The 21,634-nt window shown below is 39.3% G+C and overlaps 1 protein-coding gene across 4 annotated transcripts; it reads left to right on the top strand.

Moving 5' to 3' along the window:
• Nucleotides 1-97: 97 nt before the first annotated feature.
• LOC104595618 (chaperone protein dnaJ 10-like) lies at nucleotides 98-21,108 on the top strand. 4 transcript variants are annotated; one of them, XM_010256421.3, is made up of 10 exons: nucleotides 98-266; nucleotides 718-815; nucleotides 1,051-1,110; nucleotides 1,678-1,760; nucleotides 1,920-2,085; nucleotides 2,170-2,299; nucleotides 3,363-3,521; nucleotides 3,687-3,859; nucleotides 4,405-4,485; nucleotides 20,787-21,108. In XM_010256421.3, the coding sequence occupies exons 2-10, from the start codon at nucleotides 729-731 to the stop codon at nucleotides 20,874-20,876; spliced, it is 1,029 nt and encodes a 342-aa protein (XP_010254723.1). In that variant the 5' UTR covers nucleotides 98-266; nucleotides 718-728; the 3' UTR covers nucleotides 20,877-21,108. The 4 variants fall into 4 exon arrangements, with proteins under 4 accessions (XP_010254723.1, XP_010254722.1, XP_088743104.1 ...); XM_010256420.3 differs by having other exon boundaries at nucleotides 99-266; nucleotides 714-815; XM_088886978.1 differs by having other exon boundaries at nucleotides 145-171; nucleotides 714-815.
• The last annotated feature ends 526 nt before the right edge of the window (nucleotides 21,109-21,634 follow it).

The following is a 21,634-nucleotide window of genomic DNA, read 5'->3' as shown; positions in this document are numbered from 1 at the left end:
TAAAAAGACAAATAAAAGAACTAAGTGGGTTAACGGGGCATGTGCATTAGATTTCAAATGTTTTTTTTTTTTTTTATTTTTATTTTTCAAACAGGCAAGCTTTATTCTGACGGTACCGCGAGTACCGACTACCGACCAGCCCAGCCCCAAACGCGAACTGCCACTCACTCGGTGACCTGGTTATATTTTCATCTGTCTTTCGCTGTTTTTGTCGAATTGGATTACTTGGGTGATAGATCTTGCTCAATTTGCGCCTGACCATCTGAGTATGTCACTCATTCAGTTAGATTTTACTTCTGATCTAATCTCAATCTTGGAAGAGTTTTTGGTGTGATGATCTTTGTTCAATTTTAAGTTTTCAATGTTTGCTTTCAATTCTCCCTTTTTCTCTATATGGATCTGTTCGGAATGTTGATCTTCTGATGCTTTGCTTCCTCCAACTCAACACGTTTGTGCCTTTAATCACTATAATATTATTTTCACCTTTTGTGAGATTTTGTGATCCAGTTTTTCAAATCACTGCAAATTAATTACACTGTAATGCTGGCAGAGAACTCCAACATGATGGTTTTCTTTTTCTATTTATTTTCCCGGCCTTTCCTACCAGTTGATGCCAGTAGACTGATTTTGTTGGGTTTTACTAGTGTTCTACTGTTTGAGCAATTGTCTTGTGTTTATTTCTTTTTTAACAATATTTTAGTTTTATTTTCCAGTCAGGTTTGAGAGCAATGGTGAAGGATACTGAGTACTACGATATTCTGGGTGTGAGATATGATGCTACTCCAGCTGAGATCAAGAAGGCTTACTACCTTAAAGTAAGGTCTCTCCGTCAGTCACCAATTGTATACAACAGATTTGGTTCCCCGATTTTGACCCAGTTAAGGTTGCATGTTAAATTGCTATTTTTCATGTCAATAAACTGTGAAACTTTACTGCTGCTGGGTTGTAAATGTAGGAAGAACGATATCAATGATTATGCCATCTTTATTATCTGAATTTTTACTTAGCAAAAAAAATCATTATTATCTAATTTGTATGTTGCTTTTGTAGGCAAGGCTGGTACACCCAGATAAAAATCCTGGAGATCCCAATGCTGCCCACAATTTTCAGGTACTTTATTTGGTTTTATTTTCGGAAGAGTACGGACGGGCCCAATGCAGGATTCTGAATTCCACTGCAGAGCTATACACATTCAAAATGTCAAAAATCCCCACTCTATACACCAATACCCTCCCGTGAATTGGCATCAATTCCAAGCTGGCACCCACCCCAACTGTACTTTGGGCCTAAAAATTCTGACCCTGGGCTGAACCATCATTTTCCCTTTTATTTTTTGAGATATAAAAGATGTTTTATCATTGGAAATTGTGATTCTTTGTCATGATTGGTTAATAATGCTGACGAATGCACAATCCTTCTGATCAGTTAAAGGTATTTTTAGCTAAAGCCTAGAATAGCTCCAGAGCCCATTCTTTGTGGTTATTGTTTCAATAACATAGTTTTGGTATTGTGTCAACTAGCCACTGTGGTTGTCTTCACATGGTGGTAAACCTTCCATTGTATTGAGTTCCTTTGTACAATTCAAGAGCCATGGCCAAAATGGTTTTTTTTTTTTTTTTCTGGTTATCTACTGGCTTTCTACATAATTGTTCATTCAGTCATGTTTTATGTGCCAAGGTACTTGGGGAGGCTTATCAAGTTCTTAGTGACCCAGAAAAACGTGAAGAATATGACCAGAATGGAAAGGAAGGGGTATCTCAGTAAGTTTCATAGAAATCAAAATGCAGTTGCACAGGCAACTACTGCATATACCCATTCTTGTACAAAAAGTTGTTTTTTCCTTTTTTTCCATTTTTATCCATCCGATGATACTAGGGGAGAAAAGAAATTAGTATTTACTAAATCATTTCCCAACTCAGGGATTCTATGGTAGATCCTTCTGTAGTATTTGGGATGGTTTTTGGGAGTGATTTCTTTGAAGAGTATGTTGGCCAACTAGCCTTGGCTTCCTTGGCATCTGTGGAGCTTGAAGAAGACTCACAAGTTCCAGAAGCTCGGACGCAAAGAGTTCTGGACAAGATGAAGGTATCTGTGATTATTTATTACTAGTTCTGAAATGTGCCAACTGTTCTATGCACTCCATTAATCTATAATCTTTAAAAAATGCAGGAGTTGCAGAAAGAAAGGGAAGCAAGACTTGTACAAATTTTGAAAGACCGCCTTCAACCATATGTTGAGGATCGAAAGGATGAGTTTGTAGATTTGGCAAAGTCAGAAGCTCATCGTCTCTCACAAGCTGGTAAATGCATTTTGTTCTTATCCTTTTTGTGATAACATTTTCTTAATAAATTTTAGTAGTGAGAAAAGTGAAGAACTTTACATGGCTAAAGGATCAGTTACATTAGCCATCTTCCTAAAAGAATCTCAGACAGATCTTTTACCAATTCCAGTAAAATTTTTAAAATAGAAACAAGTTGTTACCAATGCTTTAAAAGGTGTTGGAGGTGTACTTCTAGAAGTGTGCCCTCAAAACACCCTAAGGTGCATGCAGGAAGCGTTTATAGTTATAAGGTATTAAGGTGTATGCCTCAAACACCTTTTGCATGAGGTGTTCTAGAGGCATACACCTTATGTGCCTTATGCACGCCTTGCATAAAAAGAAAAGGAAAGAGAAGGGAAGGGAAATCTGAGCCCCTGGACCCCCTTGTCTGGGGGGCAAACCCTCCCCTCCCCCCAATGCCTTTCTGATATATCCCAATTTGGTTTTTCTTTTTTCTTTTTTTGGTGCCATGGGGTCCTGCATGCATCCTCAATTCTTTTTAATACAAAACATCTTTGATCAAAAAGAAACAAGAAAAACAAGAACTTCTCTCCCCCTCATTCTTTTTGATACAAAACTTCTCCTCTTCCTCCTCCTCTCTTCCCCCTCCTCTTGAGGAGTCTTATGCCTCTTGCGTTCTGATCTATGCCTTAGTGGAATGCCTCATGTCATGCTTATGTGCTTTAAAACATTGGTTGTTACAAACTTGACACTTTGACAGTCCATCATAATCAAGTTAATTCAGTCACATTCCAGTAAAAAGTTTGATGTGATCATTTTGGAATGCTTGAAGTCTTCTCCTCTTCTATATTTGTTGTTAAGAGTCCTTATGGTCAATCAAATACTGAAAGCCAATTTAAGATTCTTTTATACTTAATATCAAATGAGTTTACACTAGAAAAAATTAATCATCAACATCTTTCTGTGTCATCCTTTATAATGAAGAGCTCCAGGGGTGGGGTTTTCCTACAATTTCCCCCTCCCCCTTCTCCCATTGTAACTTTGCAATTTCTGTTAACTCATATTTGTTGTAAAATTTCAGCTTTTGGTGAGGCTATGCTGCACACTATTGGTTATATCTACACAAGGCAAGCTGCAAGAGAAATTGGTAAGAACATACGGTTTATGGGTGTGCCATTCTTGGCAGAGTGGGTCCGAGACAAGGGTCACCATATAAAATCGCAAGTGGTGGCAGCTTCAGGTGTGCTTTCTTTTCTTCCCCATTTCTTTCTTGGATCAATCTTGAGGTGTGCTTTCATTGGCAACTCAGGGGCTTCTTTGGAAGAGAAATTCATTATATGTCTCTCAACTTTAATCCAAGTTTCTATATGAAAGCATTGAATTTGTTTTTCTCCCAAATGTGTAGGTGCTGTCTCTTTAATTCAAATACAGGAAGGGTTTTTGAAGGTGGAACAAGGTGAGAACAAAGAAGAGAACCTGATGAAGCACATTGAAGATAATAAAGAAGCCATGGTTAATTCCCTTTGGAAGATAAACGTTTTGGACATTGAATTGACCCTCTCACATGTCTGCCAAGCGGTGAGCTTTATTTCATTATTATTTATCATTTAGTTTTGCTTGGATTTGAAAGCCAATCAGTACAATCATATGACATAATGCATCTCCATGCTGGTTCAGTGACAACCATTTTGAGGATGTGGAATCCCAACTTTGGGTACAAAATTAATTTGTACACAAGAATGGACCACGAAGTATAAGTCCGAATTCTCATAATAGTTTCTTAATAATCCATCACATCAATAAGGTACCTACATTTGGTGAGCCACAACTTGACCAGCCAGTATTTACTCAACTTAGAGTCATGCCATCAATGGCATTCAGTGGACTGTGGGAGTGAGGTCTGTACTATCTATCTTCAAGCCTACCAGTATTACCATCAACTTAAGGATGTATAATTCAGAACAGAAGCCCTAAGTCATTCTTTGTGTACAACAATTTGACATATGCATGAAACTAAGTTGATTTATTGCGTGGTTCTGACAATGTTGATTAATTTGGTTATTCTAGCAGATTTTTCAAGTTGTATTCCAGTGTGCAAGTGCTAACTCATTGTTCTACTTCAGGTTCTCAAAGATCCTAATGTTTCCAAGGATGTGCTTAAGCTACGAGCCAAAGCATTGAAAAAGCTTGGAACCATTTTCCAAGTAAGAGATGGATTTATTTTCTTTATGTGCATGTTTAGTTATCATGCTTGGTTCTTCTAAATGTTTTTCCAATCAATAATTGTGTCTTGATTATTTACCTTACCTGGAAAAGGAAAGAAAAACCTTAAATTTAAGATTGATTTTCTCAAAATTCTTGCGATGACTTATGTTGGAAAAGAGATCCTAACTCATGTAATCACGTCATTGGCTATTTGGCTGGTGAAAGTTTCAAAAACAAAAGAAATTACAAGACAAAGGATAAAGAGTTCCACTCATCTGTTCTTATTTTTTTCCCAAACTTCTCAAGAAAAAAAAGGAAAAGGTAAAAAGTAGTTCTTTAGACAAAGGCATGCCAAGCTCATTTCAAGCAAGAGATTTTTTCATTAAGAAAGGCTGAAAGTTGGAAGGATAGGAAGGTTGGGACTGACCAAACATAGAAATCAGCTTAAAGCTCATTTATATAAAACCTTTTCTTTATACATGTTAATATCTTATTAATTCTCAGGGAATTTTGATTGGATACATGATTGTGATAGCTTGACCTCACCTGATGTAAAGTTGGAAGGATAGGAAAGTTTGCAACTGACCAAGGGTTGAACTAGCCAAGGCCAGCTTGAAACTTAGAGTCTGAAAGATGGTGCTTAAGCTAAATACAAAGAGGGGAGTAATGGATTTACTTGTTAACCATCATCTTTGAAGTGGTTGCTATTGCTCCTCAATGGACTAGCTCTTCTCTTCCTTCCCTCCTCAAATTGGCATGGTAAATAGCCCTTTGAACAGAGCATGTAAAACTCAGAAAGTTCCATGTTGGATTAACTTCTTTCTGAAAAAAATGCATCCAAGATATCCAGGTGACACTAAAAGTGTTTTGGCCATTTAAGCAAGATGTTGAAGTGGACTACAAGCAATATATATATATATATATATATATATATGCTAAAATATCTTTACTCCCCACAACTGTCACTAAACACCCAAAAAAGAACAATTACAACTGAGCCCAAAAACAGAACTCCTATTCACCCCTTGTCTAGCTAAGCCATCTGAAAAAGAATTCACACTTTTCTTTACCCATGTGCATCGAACTTCCATGTCTTTGGTCAGCCATTTAAATTTCCACTTTTCATTGCTGTAGTTCTAGAGCCTTGAGTTGTCTTCTTTTAACCAGCTCACTACAGTCTCAGAGTCGCCTTCTATGATCAGCTTGTTTATGTGCAGATCTTTGGCTCTTTGAACCCCTTCCAAAGCTGCTAAAATCTCAGCCCTCAATGAGTCTCCCACTCCAATTGGGTCAGAAAACATGGCTATGGCATTTCCTTTTTCATCCCTCATGACTCCCCCTATTCTAGAAGGCCCTGGATTACCCATACTGCTGCCATCAAAGTTCAGTTTGATGAAGCCAAGAGGTGGGGGGTTCCAGTAGGAAATTAAGGCCTTCTTGACTAAGGCTAAATTTGCAATTTACTTCCAATTTCTGATTAGATCATATACTGAAAATTCTGCAAATAGATCCAAGGTTTTCAGCCAATGAATTACCCTTATATGAATCACTTCTACCATTGCTTCCGCACTTCTCTCTTTTTCTGAGAAAATCCTTGAGTTTCTTTCTTCCCAAATAGACCAACACACTACAACCCTAACACATCTCCACATAATCTTTGCCCTTTTTGTTGGCCAGTTGGGGGGAGAGGAAGTAAACAAGCCTTGCACATTCATTAGAGAGTTCCACCTGCACCCAAACAGAGAAGTAAACCATTCCCAAATAAAGTTTGCAAATTGATAGGAAATTATTAAATAATACCCAAACTCACCAGCAACTTTGCAGTGGACACACCATTGAGGAGACAAACATCTATTGGGCCTTTATCTTTGAAGCAAATCTCCTGTGTTAACTCTTTCCAGAAAGGCCTCCCAACAAAAATTTCCCACCTTCAGAGGAATAGGTTGACACCACACCTCTTTAACAGGGAAAGACAAACCAATAGGAAGAGTCGGCTGTATTAGGGCTTTAAAGAAGGAAGCACAAGTAAACGAACTAGAGGGAGAGAGGGTCCAAATTCTGCTGTCTACCTTTGTTGGCTCTAAGAAAACCCCATCATGGATGGATAATAAGGATAAGGTACTGTCCAATTCTGTGTCCCTGATGTCTCTTCTCAGTTCTAAATTCCAACCAAACCCAGAGGTCAAGCTAGGTGGTACAAGGAAAGTAGATATCGGTTCATTTTTAAAGGTAGAGATAGAAAAAAGAGTCGGAAATTGGTCTTTTAAAGGATAATCCCCAACCCATACTTGTTCCAAAAATTTAATGAGGTGGCCTGAGTGCAAGTTATACTTGATCCAGGGAGGAAACAGAGGTAAAATAGCTTGGATTGCTTTCCAGGAGATGCCCTTGTAGTCCTTGTTAGAATACCAGAGTCCCATCCATTCTTTGCAAGCCAATGAATACTGAAGAAAACTGAAGAGAGGAGAGCTTGAGAGTTCAGCAATGAGGGTCTAAGAATGAGAGTTTCGAACCTTACCTCTCTCAGCACCCTAACACTCTTTTATTAAGATATATTTGAATAATTACAAAGAGGCCCTTAGTTGGGCAAGAATTTACAAAGAACTTAATATAGACAGGATGGGCCCAGAATAAGGCCCATTACAGAAAAGAAACATAAATAACAAGAAAGAATAAACAACCTATGGGCCATTCGGCCCATCTTCTCTACACTCCCCCTCAAGCTGAGCATAGATGTCAATCATGCCAAGCTTGCTGGTATCATGCTAAAGTTTTGCCTTGGGAATGCCTTTGGTGAGAAAATCTGCCAACTGTCCTTCAGATGTGATGAAAGGAAGACACACTTCACCCGAAGAGACCCTTTCCCTAATGAAGTGTCGATCAACTTCAATATGCTTGGTTCTATCATGTTGCACTGGGTTGTGAGCAATGTTGATGGCAGCCTGATTATCACAGTACAACATTATTGACTTGTCATATTCAACTCCAAGTTCTTCCATCAAAGATTTTAGCCATAATAATTCAGAAACCCCATGTGCCATGGCCCTGTATTCTGCTTCAGCAGAAGACCGAGCAACCACCGATTGTTTCTTGCTTCTCCAAGAAACAACATTACCAGCTACCAAGTTGCAATACCCAGAGGTAGATCTTCTGTCATCAATGTTCCCGGCCCAGTCAGCATCGGTGTAGGCTTCAAGTTTCATATGACCATGCTTGGCAAACAGAATACCCTTTCCTGGGGAGCCCTTCAAATAACATAGGATTCTCTCTGCAGCTGCCATATGAGTGTCTCGGGAAGCATGCATGAATTGGCTAATGCAACTGACTGCATATGCAATATCTGGCCGAGTCATGCATAGGTACAAAAGTTTCTCAAGAAGTCTCTGAAAGATTCCTTTGTCTTCTAACAATGTCCCTTCTGAGGCTAAGAGTTTATGACTCATATCAATAGGAGTAGCAATTGGTCTAGCACCCATCTTTTCAGTTTCAGAGAGTAAGTCAAGAACATACTTCCTTTGGGAGATAAGAATCTCGTCCTTGGATCGAGCCACTTCTATGCCAAGAAAGTATCTCAATTCCCCCAAATCTTTAATCTCAAACTCTGTATGTAAAAAAGATTTTAGATCATGAATTCCTGAGGCATCACTACCAGTCACTACAATATCATCTACATACACAATGAGGTATACTGCTAGAGGTCCACTCCTCTTCACAAAAAGAGTATGATCGGACTGTGTCTGCACATATCCAAAGTTAACAAGTGCTATTCTAAATCTCTCAAACCATGCTCTTGGGGACTATTTTAGTGCATAAAGAGATTTTTTCAGCCTGCATACCTTCCCTTTCATATCAGTTCCATACATCCCTGGAGGAAGAGACATGTAAACCTCCTCATGTAACTCACCATTCAGAAATGCATTCTTCACATCCAATTGATAAAGAGGCCAATCAAAGTGAGCAGCTAAAGATAGAAGAACCCTCACAGATGTCATCTTGGCAACAGGTGCAAAAGTCTCGTGTAAGGCAACGATTTCAGATCTCATAGCATCCCTCCATTCTGGAATCTTAAGAGCTTCTGACACAGACTTGGGAATAGGATGAGAAGCAATAGGAGAGAGATAGGCAAAGTATGAAGGTGAAAGCAAACTGTAAGAAAGGTGCTTGAAAATGCAGTGTGCAGTGCACTTCCGTTTTCCTTTCCTAACAGCAATGGAAATATCAAGGTCAGGAAAGGATGAATCCAAAGGTGCTGAAACAGTACCTGTTGTCTCTTCTGTGACTAGAAGTGTATGAGGCTCATGTGTTGTAGGAGAAACAACCTGCACATTTCTGGATCTTTGCCTTTGATACACCTTGGGATTGAGGATAGGATGAGGAGGTAGAGTATTGGGACAAGGAGAAGCAGACACATCAAGAGACTCAACAGGGACAGGAAGAGGAAGAGCAAGAGCAAACACCTGTGACAAATTCTCCCCCTGTGGACAATGTCCTTCTGGAGAGGAACCATAAAAGGGGGAAAGCTCATCAAAGGTGACATCCATTGAGACATACTGATTGCCAGACTTTGGATCAAAACAACAATAACCCTTATGTGTGGGGGAATAACCAAGGAAGATACACTTTTGAGCTTTGGGTTCAAATTTATGCCTTTGGACACTTGGAACATGTACATAACAGGTGCAGCCAAAGACACGAATAGGAACAGGAAAAAGGTCCTTGTCTGGATGAAGAAGATTGAAGGGAGACTTAAACCCCAAAACCCTGGATGGCATACGGTTTATAAGGTAGGTAGCAGTAAGAACAACATCACCCCAAAACCTGGTAGGAACATGTGAGGCAAATAAGATACTTCTTGCAACTTCAACAATATGCCTGTTTTTCCTCTCAGCAACCCCATTTTGTTCTGGGGTCCTAGCACATGAGCTTTGATGAATGACCCCCATGTCAGAGAGATAGCAGGATAGGTTTTTCTCAAAGTATTATTTTGCATTGTCAGATCTGAAGATTTTAATCCTGGTATCAAATTGGGTTAAAACAAATTCATGGAATTGTCTTACAAGTCTTGGAACTTCATCACGGGATTTCATCAGGAATATCCAAGTGTACCGAGAAAAATCATCAATAAACAGGATAAAATATTTATAGCCACCCATGGAAGGTAAGTGGTAAGGCCCCCACACATCAGAGTGCACAATATTAAAAGGAAAGGAAGATCTTTTATTACTCAAAGGATAATTGTTTCTACAATGCTTTGACAATTCACAAGACTCACAATGAAGACTAGACAAACTAATTCCCTTAAACAGTTCAGGGAAAAGATGACTCAAGGCAGAAAAAGACCGATGACCAAAACAACGATGACACAACATAATCCGACTAGCAGACTCTAAAGAAACAGATCCAAGAGCAGCATTCCCAAGATGATCAGTGCATTGTTTCGGGGTATCAAGCAGGTATATTCCGTTCGCCTCATGGCCACTCCCAATCACCTTCTAAGACTCCAGATCCTGAAAAACACAGTAGGAAGGAAAGAAGGTTACACAACAGTTTAGTGACTTGGTTAAACTACTTACAGACAACAAATTTGTATTTAGTTTAGGTACATGAAGGGCAGAAGGTAGGAACAAGGAATCCGTAGCCTTGATGGTTCCCTTACCAGAGATGGGGGCAAGTGAACCATAAGCTAAAGTGATTTTATCACGTCCAGGAAGCAAGTCATATGAAACAAATAAGGTAGAGAGATTGGTCATATGGTCAGAAGCACCTGAGTCAATAATCCAAGGGATCTTGAGATTACCTAAAGTGGTAGCATGATTGGCAGAAGCCGTTATACCTGAATGAGCAAATGCTGAAGCAACAGAAGAATTGCCTGAAGGGTTGGAAGAAGAGGTCACATCACTCAGCTGACTGATCATCTTCCCAAACTTTTCATATTCTGCTCCCATGGCTGCCAACTGTGCAGAAGCAGACATTTCTTCACTATCTGTCCCGGCAACTACATTTGCACTTCCTGATCTTTTACTATCATGCCTTTTTTGAAACCGACTAGGAACAAGATTAGGATGTAATTTCCAGCACTTGTCTTCGGTGTGCTTCGGCTTCTTACAGTACTCACATATAACTTCTTTCTTTCCTATGCCACCAGAAGTTCCAGCATTCCCTTTGGGTTTAATCCCCATATTGGCAAAGTGATCATTAGTATCAGCCCCTTGAACCTGAACAGCCCTTCTGCTCTCTTCACTACTCACCAATGCATAAGCTTGTGATAAAGAGACACACTCCTTGGAAAGAATATTCTGTTTTGTGATATCATATTCTGGGTTTAGTCCAGTTAAGAACTCAAAAACCCTGTTCCTTTCAACCAATTTTCTGTAGGTCTCTGCATCATTGGTGGTGTCCCAAGTTACAACTTCTATTAGGTCAATCTCTTGCCATAGGGACTTAAGGGTTGAGAAATATACAGCAAGAGGTTTCTCTCATTGCCTTAAATTCTTTACATCACTTCTCAATTTATATGCCCGGGCCACATTGAGTTTTTGGGAATAGGTTTCTGCAACACTATCCCAAATTTCCTTTGCTGAATTCATCCATAGGTAGTGTTGACTGATTTGTGGCTGCAATGAGTTCACAAGCCACCCAATGACAGTGTAGTTTTCTTGCATCCACTTCTCGTAGGATGGATCATCTTCTGGGGGAGCCTTCTTACTCCCGGAAATGAATCCCCACTTTCCTCTACTACAAAGATGAATCTTTACTGATTGTGACCATGCTAGATAATTAGTTCCATCTAGTTTAACTGTGGTCACAGTCAATAAGGAATCACTTGGAGTCCCCTTAACCAGTCCATATTCAGCACCATTTTTGTTTTCAAACTCTGAGGAGTACATCATGTAAACACTCCAAATATGATTTCAGATGACTTATACAAGTATACTGAATGAGGACAAGCGATAACAGAGTTCAGCCGACCACAAGAAGACAATATACTGAGTTCAGCCTTCAAGAAGTAATCAGAAACTCCTAGGCACTGTGCACTCAGCCGAAGTACCTTTTAAAAGCTGTGCACTCAGCCAAGAAGAGTAAATACCAATCGGTATTGCTGAATAGGCTTTTTCACAAACACAGTGTGGGCAATAGAGACAACCCCACTGTTAAGGAAGAGAAAAGACTCCAAAAACAGTTCGTACAACCCTCTAAAACAGCCAAAATATGAGTAACAATACACAACCTTGTTACAAGGATGTTTCGGCAGGTTTTAACAGTCCAAGAAGAAGAGAAAAAACAGCCCAGAAATTTCTGGGTTTAACCAGATTTAATGCAGTCGAAGGTAGTACAGAACAGCTAGGATTTTCGGACACTTCAACAGTCCAAACACAGTCGAAGATAATACAGAACAACCAGAAAAACTGAGCACAACTTACAGTTCGAGCTTCAATAGTCCAAACATAGTCGAGCTTCAAAACAGAACAACCAGAAAACTGAGCACAACTTACAGTTTGAACTCCAACAGTCCAAACACAGTCGAGCTTCAAAACAGAACCGAGCTGTTCCTCTTCCCCTCTTTCTTTCTCTGATTCTTCCTGGCCAATGAACCACTTCACCAAGAGATTCTAGTCTTGGGCTCGTCCAATGACCTCCAAGAATCAGGCAGTACGTGACTAAGCTTCCAGCCCTAGGATATTCAAGTTCAAATATGCTCTAATACCATGAAGAAAACTGAAGAGAGGAGAGCTTGAGAGTTCAGCAATGAGGGTCTGAGAATGAGAGTTTCGAACCTTACCTCTCTCAGCACCCTAACACTCTTTTATTAAGATATATTTGAATAATTACAAGGAGGCCCTTAGTTGGACAAGAATTTACAAAGAACTTAATATAGACAGGATGGGTCCAGAATAAGGCCCATTACAGAAAAGAAACATAAATAACAAGAAAGAATAAACAACCTATGGGCCATTTGGCCCATCTTCTCTACAAATACTACCCACTATCTGAGCCCATAGCCTTTTCTTTTTCCAGTGAAAATCTCCACAACCATTTCCCTAATAATGCCAAATTTCTCTTCCTTATGTTCCCAATGCCAAGGCCTTCGTCCTTACTCCTACACACTACTTCCCACCCAACCCTAGTTTTTTCTAGTTTACTAGCCAGGTTCTCAAAGGAAATCTCTTATTAATTTTTCTAGTTTACTAGCCACCCCTTCTAGGATTGTAAAAACTGACAAAAAGTAAATGTGCATGTTAGCTAAGCTGGACCTAATTAGGGTGATTCTCCCTTCAAGAGAGATAATTTTTCTTCCACAAGGCAAGCCTCTTCTCAAATCTCTCCACAACTGAATTCTAGAACCCCCCCTCTTTGCGGATTATCTCCCAAAGGCGCCAATTAATTTAATGCCCATTAGACACTACACACTATATCAACACACTCCATTATCTCCCCTATCCCCAAATTAACTCCTACTATATAACTTATCTCAAAATTTACTTTAAGATTTGACATTTGGTCAAAAAATTGTATTGTGAGTTTCAAGTTCCTAATCCAATTGAGACCCCCTCCTTCACAGAACAGAATCGTATCATTTGCAAACTACAAGTGAGTAAGTGGTACATTCTCCCTCCCAACTCTCCACCCCCTGATTAAATTCCTGGAATTTGCTCTAGAGATTAGTCTCCCCAACACTTTTGCAACCAAGGTAAATAGAAAAGGGAAAGGGGGTCTCCTTGTCTGATTCCTCTCAATGTCGGAAAGAAATCCACCATTGTCCCATTCACCAAAATAGAGTAGTGACAAGTCCTAATTGTGATAATTTGAGAGAAAAGATGAATTGATTGTATTGTCTTACAAGGATCATATACACAACTTTATATAGAATTACAGAGCTAACTTACATGGTGATAAAATAGGAAACTAACTTTTCCTAGAAAACTAATTTCTATATCAATGGGATTCTCCAATTAATATTCCATGTTCTAGGATATCCCATGATTCTAGGAAACTAACTTATGTATGTTTCCTAAACTGATGGACCTAAAATTATGGAGAATTAATCAGAGAGTCAATCTTCTACTTTCCAACACTCCCCCTCAAGCTGGTGAATATGCATCTTTCATTCCCAGCTTGGAGATAAGTCCTTGGAATGCCACACTGCAAAGCCCTTTTGTCAGCACATCTACCAGTTGACCATTCATTGAGACGTATGGAGTGCAAATTAATCCGCTATCCAGCTTTTCCTTTATGAAATGCCTATCTATCTCAATGTGCTTTGTCTTGTCATGTTGGACGGCATTGTGAGCAATGTTAATAGCTGACTTGTTGTCGCAGAATAATCTCATTGGACCTTCCCATCTGATCTTTAGGTCTTCCAAAATTATCTTGAGCCATAGTAATTCACATATTCCCTGAGCCATTGCCCTAAATTTTGCCTCCGCACTTGATCTAGCTACCACATTCTGCTTCTTACTCCTCCATGTTACAAGATTTCCTCCAAGGAACGTATAGTAACCTGTAGTGGACCGCCTATCCACGGGAGAGCCTGCATAATCTGCATTGGTGTATGCCTCTAGGGCTAATCCAGTATTTCTTTTAAACAAGATTCCTTTGTCAGGATTAGCCTTTAGGTAATGTAGTATCCTATAGACCGCCTGTAGGTGAACCTCTTCCGGGTTGTGCATAAACTGGCTAACCACGCTCACGACATATGCTATGTCTGGCCTTGTGTGGGCAAGATATATAAGTTTTCCTACTAATCTTTGGTACATTTCCCTATTCACGGCTGGATCTTCATTTGCTTCTCCCAATGTGATTTGGCTCAACCGGTGTGGAGGATGGTTTGCATTCTAACTTTCCTGTCTCTCTTAAAAGATCTGTTACATATTTCTCATTAGATAATGCCCCAGATAAAGTATTAGGAATATGAATGGTGTTTAGACTAACTAGGAAACTCCTATGTGATGGTGAGAATTTTTTAAAGGACACAAAATTTGCTAAGGGATATAAGGGATGTTTAGTGCATTCTCTTATGCCTTTCCTAAGGGCAATAGGAAGATCTTGGTCAGATGCTAATTCAGAAGAAATTTCTAGAACTGTATTTACCTCATTCTCAGGATTAGGAGTTGAATCTTGAACCTACACAAGATTAGGATCCTGGTCTCTTCTTCTTGAATATACCTGCAATCTCATAGAGTCACAAAGGTCATCATTCTTTGTCATGGATCTGGTATGAATGGGTGAAGAAGTTGGTTTGGTTTGAGGTGGTTCGATAGGTGCAGATACGGATTGAACTGGTATAGATGCTGAGTTTGGGTGTTGAGAAATTGTAGGTAGACCAAGCGGGAACAAATCTCTGTCCTTATCTTCAATGAATGACAAGGACTCCCCTTGAAGATAAGGTTGAGTGAAATATGGTGTTTTTTCTTCAAAAGTGACATCAATAGAGACAAAGAATTTTTTGGTAGGTGGATGGTAACACTTATACCCCTTTTGGGTGAATGAATAACCCACAAAAATACACTTGACGGCTCTTGGATCTAACTTCCCTCTATTATGGCTATGGACATGGACAAAAGCAGTGCATCCAAAGATTCTTGGGGTGAGATTATTTGTTGTACATAGATCGGGATAAAATTGAGAAAGTGTTTCCATTGGTGTTTTAAATCCCAGCACCCTCGAAGGTAATCGATTTATAATGTATGCGGCTGTAAGCACAACTTCTCCCCAATAGGTTTTTGGAACATGCTGGTGGAAAAGTAAGGCTCGGGTTGCAGCTAGTAGATGACCATTCTTCCTTTCTGCTACTCCATTTTGTTGTGGAGTATTAATGAAGGAGGATTCATGGATAATCCCTTCTTTTTGAAAATATGGGGATAAAGTTTGGTTGAAATAATCCCGTGCATTATCCGATGTAAATCTTTTGATTTTGACCCCAAACTGATTTTGAATCATGTTATGGAAATTTGGGAGTACACTACTTACATCTGATTTAGTTTTAAGAAGAAAAATCCAAGAGACCCTAGTGCAATCATCAATAAACGAACCATCGTGAGCCAGACACATTTGGAACTGTGGAGGGTCCCCATATATCACTATGGATCAAAAAGAATGGGGCTGAACTTCTCTTGTTGCTGATTGGAAAGGGCACACGCTTGTGTTTTGCAAATTCACACACATCACAATGAAAATATTCAACACTCAATCCTTTAAACAAGGAGGGAAACATAGTTTTCAGAATTCCAAAAGATGGATGTCCTAGTCTAAAGTGATGAAGCCAAATGGTGTCTTTGTTGGATGATGAAAGGAATGGTAGAGATAACTTATCCTGGACAATATTTGATTTGCATGATTCTTCAAGATAGTAGAGTCCATTCTTCTCCTTAGCAAGTCCAATCCTCTTCCCCGAATCCTGGTCCTGAAATATATAGTAAGAAGGATAGAAAAGCACATTACAGTTCATGTCATGGGTGAGTTTTTGGATGGATACCAGGTTAGTGGACAATTTGGGAACATGAAGGACATTTTTCAGAGTAAGTGATGGATTAATATGGATATTCCCAAGGCCAGCTACGATAGTAAGGGAACCGTCTGCAATGGCTATTTTTCGATTGCTTGGGCAGGGGGTATAAGTGCTAAAATGTAGTGAGGAGTGAGTCATGTGATCTGTGGCTCCTGAGTCAATGACCCATAAATCCCTAATAGGTTCATCTGAGACATTTAGTCCGTGAGGAATAGAAACTGAGATTGCAAGAGAGCCTGCACCACTAGGTTTCTCCAACGATCCCAGAAGCCCCCTTAACTTTTCGATCTCCTCCTTACTGAACTCGGTCTTGTCTGGAGGCTTTTCTTGGCTCGGCTGATTTGTGGTGAAGTTAGCTTGATTTCGACTCTTCTGTTGTCCTCCTCGGTAGCCCCATTCCCTGTTCGATGGTTTACCATTCAGCTTCCAACACTTCTCTTTGGTGTGCCTTGGTTTCTTGCAATAGTTACACCAAAGAGACTCCTTGTTGTCCCGTGCAGAGTACAAATCTGTCTTCATTCCTTCCAATATTTTCGGTTGTTCCATCCTTGTACCCATGGCTGAACCTTCTAGTACTTGGGGTTCAAGTATAACCCCCCTACGGCTTTCTTCAGCATGAATAAGAGAAATAGTCTCATTTAGAGATGGTACCTCTTCTTTGCCGAGAATCTGGACCCTAACTTGATCAAATTCTGCGTTGAGTCTTGCAAGAAAGTCATAAACACGATCTTTTTCGATAAAACTCTTTAGGATTGCTGCACCCGCTGCACATTTAGTCTCAATGCACCGATAATGATCGAGTTCTTGCCACAGGTTCTGCAGTAAATTTGCGTACTCGGTAACTGTCTTGTTGCCTTGTTTAGTCGCTCCAGTCTTGACTTTAATTTCGTACACTTGTGCTGCATCACGTGCCTTTGAATATGTTTGTCGGACGACATCCCAGATCTCTTTAGCCGTGGATAAAAACATACACGTGTCGCTGATTTCAGGGTTCATTGAATTCCATAACCATGACATGATCATGGAGTCAGCTTCGTCCCATGCATCAAATCTTGGATCTCCTTCCTTCGGTCCCGTCCCTAAGAGATGGCTAAGCTTTCCTTTTCCCTTTAAATATGTTCGAACAAACTGAGACCACTTCAAATAATTTTTCCCGTTCAACCTATATGCTGCCTGAATGTTTTGCAGGTCGCCAGATGATTGATGGGAGGAAACTTCTTCCGATTGTGTAGTGGTATTTGATACGGTGGCTTCTGACATATTGGGCAGGCTTCAAGAAAGAGAAAAAAACAGACGATGAAGTTCTGAAAAATTTAGTAAGGGTTGGCGATGAAGGCCTAAAGAATCTTTCAGCCAATGTCCAAAAAAGGTAACTGTAATGCTCCGCCAAACTGAAGAGTGGATCGAAACCTCTCAAAATCAAAACTGATCCAAACCAAACCAAAGGGATTCAGTAAATCTACTCTGGGCAACACCTGATCTAAGATTTCAGACTGATCCGATGTCTCTACAAAGAGATCCAAGAAAAAGGATGAATCCGATGGCGTAGTAGTCCAGAAGAAGAAAAAAATGTAGAGTTCAGATCTGTAGCCGATCTCGAAGAAGAAGAATCAAGGACACTCAAGAACCTCCCAAATACTGTTAGAGAGTTCTTGAACCAGCAGCAGTAGAGATGACCGAAGAGATACTATGTGTAGATTAGGTCGTGACCAGCTCTGATACCATGTGATAATTTGAGAGAAAAAACGAATTGATTGTATTGTCTTACAAGGATCATATACACAGCTTTATATAGAATTATAGAGCTAACTTACAGGGTGATAAAATAGGAAACCAACTTTTCCTAGAAAACTAATTTCTATATCAATGGGATTCTCCAATTAATATCCCATGATTCTAGGAAACTAACTTATGTATGTTTCCTAAACTGATGAACCTAAAATTATGGAGAATCAATCAGAGAGTCAATCTTCTACTTTCCAACACTAATACATCCCATCACCCATCTACACCATTTGTCTCCAAACCCAAAGTTGATCATCACCTCCAACAGGAAGGACCGGTCTACCAAATCGTAGGCCTTTTCTAAGTCCAATTTGCAAACCACCCGCTTTTTCTTTGATCTCTTGAAATCCTCAACACTCTCATTGGCTATAAGTATTTGATCTATTATTTGCCTTCCCCTCACAAAATCTCCTTGGTTATTTGCTACAATGGTAGGGAGCACCTTCCTAATCCTAAGGGACAACATTTTTGCTATAATCTTGTACAAACTATTTACTAGGCTGATTGGTCTATAGTCCCTTGGATGATTTGCTTCTTTTTTCTTGGGAACCAAGGCTATGAAAGTGGAATTCAGTTTTGGGTTGATCACTCCTCTGTTATGAAATTCATTAAACACCATCAATGGATCCTCTTTTAGTATCTCCCAACAATCCTGATAAAATGCCATTGTGAAGCCATTTGGGCCTAGTGCCTTTGACCTATCCATAGAGAATACAACCTCCTTCACTTCTTCCAAGTTAAATCTCTTCTCCAACCACTCCCTATCCTCTAAACTCAAGAATGGCCAATCCAACCCCTCAAGCCACACTATTCTTTATTGGTCTTTTGAAGATTGATCTAAAATGATCTGCAAAGGCTCCAACAATCTCACTTTGATTGGATAGTGTTACTCCTTCAATTTCCAAGCTTGAGATGAAAATTTTTTCTCCTATTCCCCTCTTTCGACCACGTACATCTTGATTTTTGCCTCCAACTTATTTCCTCCTTGAGCAAATGATCTTCTAATTGTTTCTGTAGTCTCTATCTATATTCCTTATCCTCTTCTGTAAAGTTTCCCCTACCTTCTTTCAAGTCCAGGTCTTCAATTTGTGCAGTCACAGATTGCTTCCTTTCCTCCAATCTCCCAAACTCTAGGAGATTCCATTCCTTAATTCTATCTTTCAAATATTGGAGCTTCTTGTGGAACCTCATTCCACTCTAGTCAACTGTAGGATTACTCTCTAGCCACCAATCTTTAACCTTCTTGATAAATCCTAGGTGACCTAACCACATGTTTTCAAACCTAAATGGAGCAGGTCTTGCATTTCCCAACTCTTCCTTACATATCACGATAGGCCAATGATCAGAGGTCACCCTTGGAAGTGTTCTAGATGTCAAGTCCCCCCAGTGCTCTTCCCAATCATTTGAAAAGAGAAATATGTCCAGCTTAGAGCATATAGGATTCACTTGGAGATTGGACCATATAATGCTGTTATGTGACAATGGGATCTCTTTAAGCTCAAAGGCATCCACAAATTGGTTAAATTTCCTCGTGCTTGTAGTCACCCTTTGGCTAGGATTATTTGTTTCTTCCAAAAACTTGATTACATTAAAAATCCCCTCATATACACCATGGTCCTTCCCACAACCCCTTGATATCACCAAATTCTTCCCATAATTTCCCCCTCTCTCTATAGTCATTTGGCACATAAACATTTGTTAACACCCATTCAAATCCATCCTCCACCTGCTTAAACTTCAACAAGACTATAAATTATCCTATCAATTCCTCCAAGCCTATGAGAACATCATTCTTCCACGTTGTCACAAAACCCCCCTGCAGCTCCCCAAAAGGAAGTCATAGCCCAACTGATCCCCCTAGCTCACCAAACACAACTTGCCCACCTAATATTAAAGTCTGCTCTTTTGGTTTCCTGCAACATTAGCACATCTGGATTTATCTTCTTGATTGCCTCTTTAATAACTGCTCTCTTTCTAGCACTTCCCAGACCTCTAACATTCCCCCAAGCATAATATATTTTTGCAAGAAATGAAATCTTGATGTACTAAATTATTACATATGTAAATATAAATACACATTATAGTTTTTCTAAGAATGATAATATTTCTAATTATCATATCTCTGTGTCATGACTTTCTCCCATCTCTTCATCAAACCCCCTCCTCCCCCCAATAAAAAAATTACATGATCTGAACTGTTGATAAGGGATTAGAAATAATTTACTTAATATAGTACTGGTGTGATGACTCCCTTGTAGCCACCAAGTACTTATGATCCTCTGCAGTCTGTAGGGTTCCTTGGGCCTTGACTAAATAGGTCTACTGCCTAGGGCATTATATAGGCAATTCTTTTTCTTAACTAGACTGCCCTGAAATGCATCCATGTAACAACTTGTATAGAACTCGCTCCATAGATATGTCAGGGAGTGATTATTATTTTCAGTATTCCACTACTTGCGCATTTCTATAAGTAAAAAAAAAGCCAAAGTGAACCCAAGACTTTGGCATTGCATCGTATAGAAAGCAAAAAGAAAGTGGTATTGCATTCTATATCAATATAACTTATACTGGATTTGAATGGTGAGTTCGTAATTAGTAGTGTCATCATGGATATGGCTCTCGATTAGCTGCATAGCTGATGAAGGGTTGAAAAATAAGCTACACTATGAGAATTTTAGCATCAGAGGATAAACCCAAGAGTATGGGTAATCCTGAAACTTGGGCCATGGGAATCACCATGTGGTTCTGAGGGAAAAAGATATCTTTAAGTCAAACTGTCCACAAAAAGAGGGCTAAAGAGTAAAGACGAACTCTGGTAGCAAAATCCAAAAAAAGTGGGCCCTGTGATTTTTCAGGCAATCACCTTATGGAAATGTTTCTATTTTTCTGGTGAACATGCGTTTATCTGCATATGGAAGGGCATGCACTAGAAATAAACAAATAAATCTTCTTTCTCAAATTTGTGCTACCAGTTCATGTCAATTAAATCTGACTTCCTTTACATTTCAGGGTGCCAAGGTCCTTTATAGAAGAGATAACAGTCTGCGCCATGAGGATGGCTCAAAGGTTAGTGCTACATCATCATCGAAGGCAACATAATATTTTGATAGCGTAGCCTGTCTAAATATATGTAAGGTGGTAATGTTGATTGTACTTGGTCCAGTTTATACATGGCTGTATCATACTCATCCATATTTTAAGCTCCTTGAACAGTGTTTTTTGTTTTGTAATTTTTTTTAAGATCTAGATCAGTAATTTGGATGTGCTCCTATTCTGGTTTTAGCACCCTTCAACATTTTAATTAATGATTTTTTATTGCTTCTGTTTGCAAGTATCTTTCTTACTATTATGAGCTGTGGACAACCACTTGGTTTTAATAATGATCATTTTAATAGCCAGTGATGGCATTATAGTAGAAAAAGGCAATAGATCATTATCTTAAAGTAATGGCTTCTAACTGCTTTAAGTGCTTTAGTATCATTTCAATGTTAGTATAAATATATCATTAAACTATATTAGAATGTGGTAAAAACTTGTGGCAATCGTATCAATATGATTGTCAAAGATTCAGCAATACTGGGCTTCCATATTCTCTGAACCTGTCTCTATGTTCATTTTAGATTTGTAGTTTTTGATTATTGAAGTAAATCTTGTTTAGATGCCTGATAGATGATTATATTCTTTTCCTTCTCTGGCTTGCTTTTTATATATTTGAGAGTGGTCAATTTATGCAATTAGAAGGGAAAAAGAAATCAAGGGTTTCATGACCCCAGATAGTTGGACAAATATTGGGCCCAACATGAACCATTGAACCTGACCTGACCTGACCTGACCAGACTAAATAAAATAGAGATATT

The sequence above is a fragment of the Nelumbo nucifera genome, chromosome 5 (assembly GCF_055504915.1).
Source record: "Nelumbo nucifera cultivar China Antique chromosome 5, China Antique-T2T, whole genome shotgun sequence".
Classification (NCBI taxonomy): domain Eukaryota; kingdom Viridiplantae; phylum Streptophyta; class Magnoliopsida; order Proteales; family Nelumbonaceae; genus Nelumbo; species Nelumbo nucifera.
The sequence above is the reverse complement of the archived record's forward strand: the minus strand, read 5'-3'. Positions and strand labels throughout refer to the sequence as shown.

Excerpts from the sequence above, each read along its gene's own strand:
- LOC104595618 (XM_010256421.3), top strand. The coding sequence starts at position 729 with ATGGTGAAGGATACTGAGTACTACGATATTCTGGGTGTGAGATATGAT. Across the intron at positions 2,300-3,362 it reads TCATCGTCTCTCACAAGCTG|CTTTTGGTGAGGCTATGCTG; the intron begins GTAAATGCATTT and ends GTAAAATTTCAG. Across the intron at positions 4,486-20,786 it reads AGCTTGGAACCATTTTCCAA|GGTGCCAAGGTCCTTTATAG; the intron begins GTAAGAGATGGA and ends TTTACATTTCAG.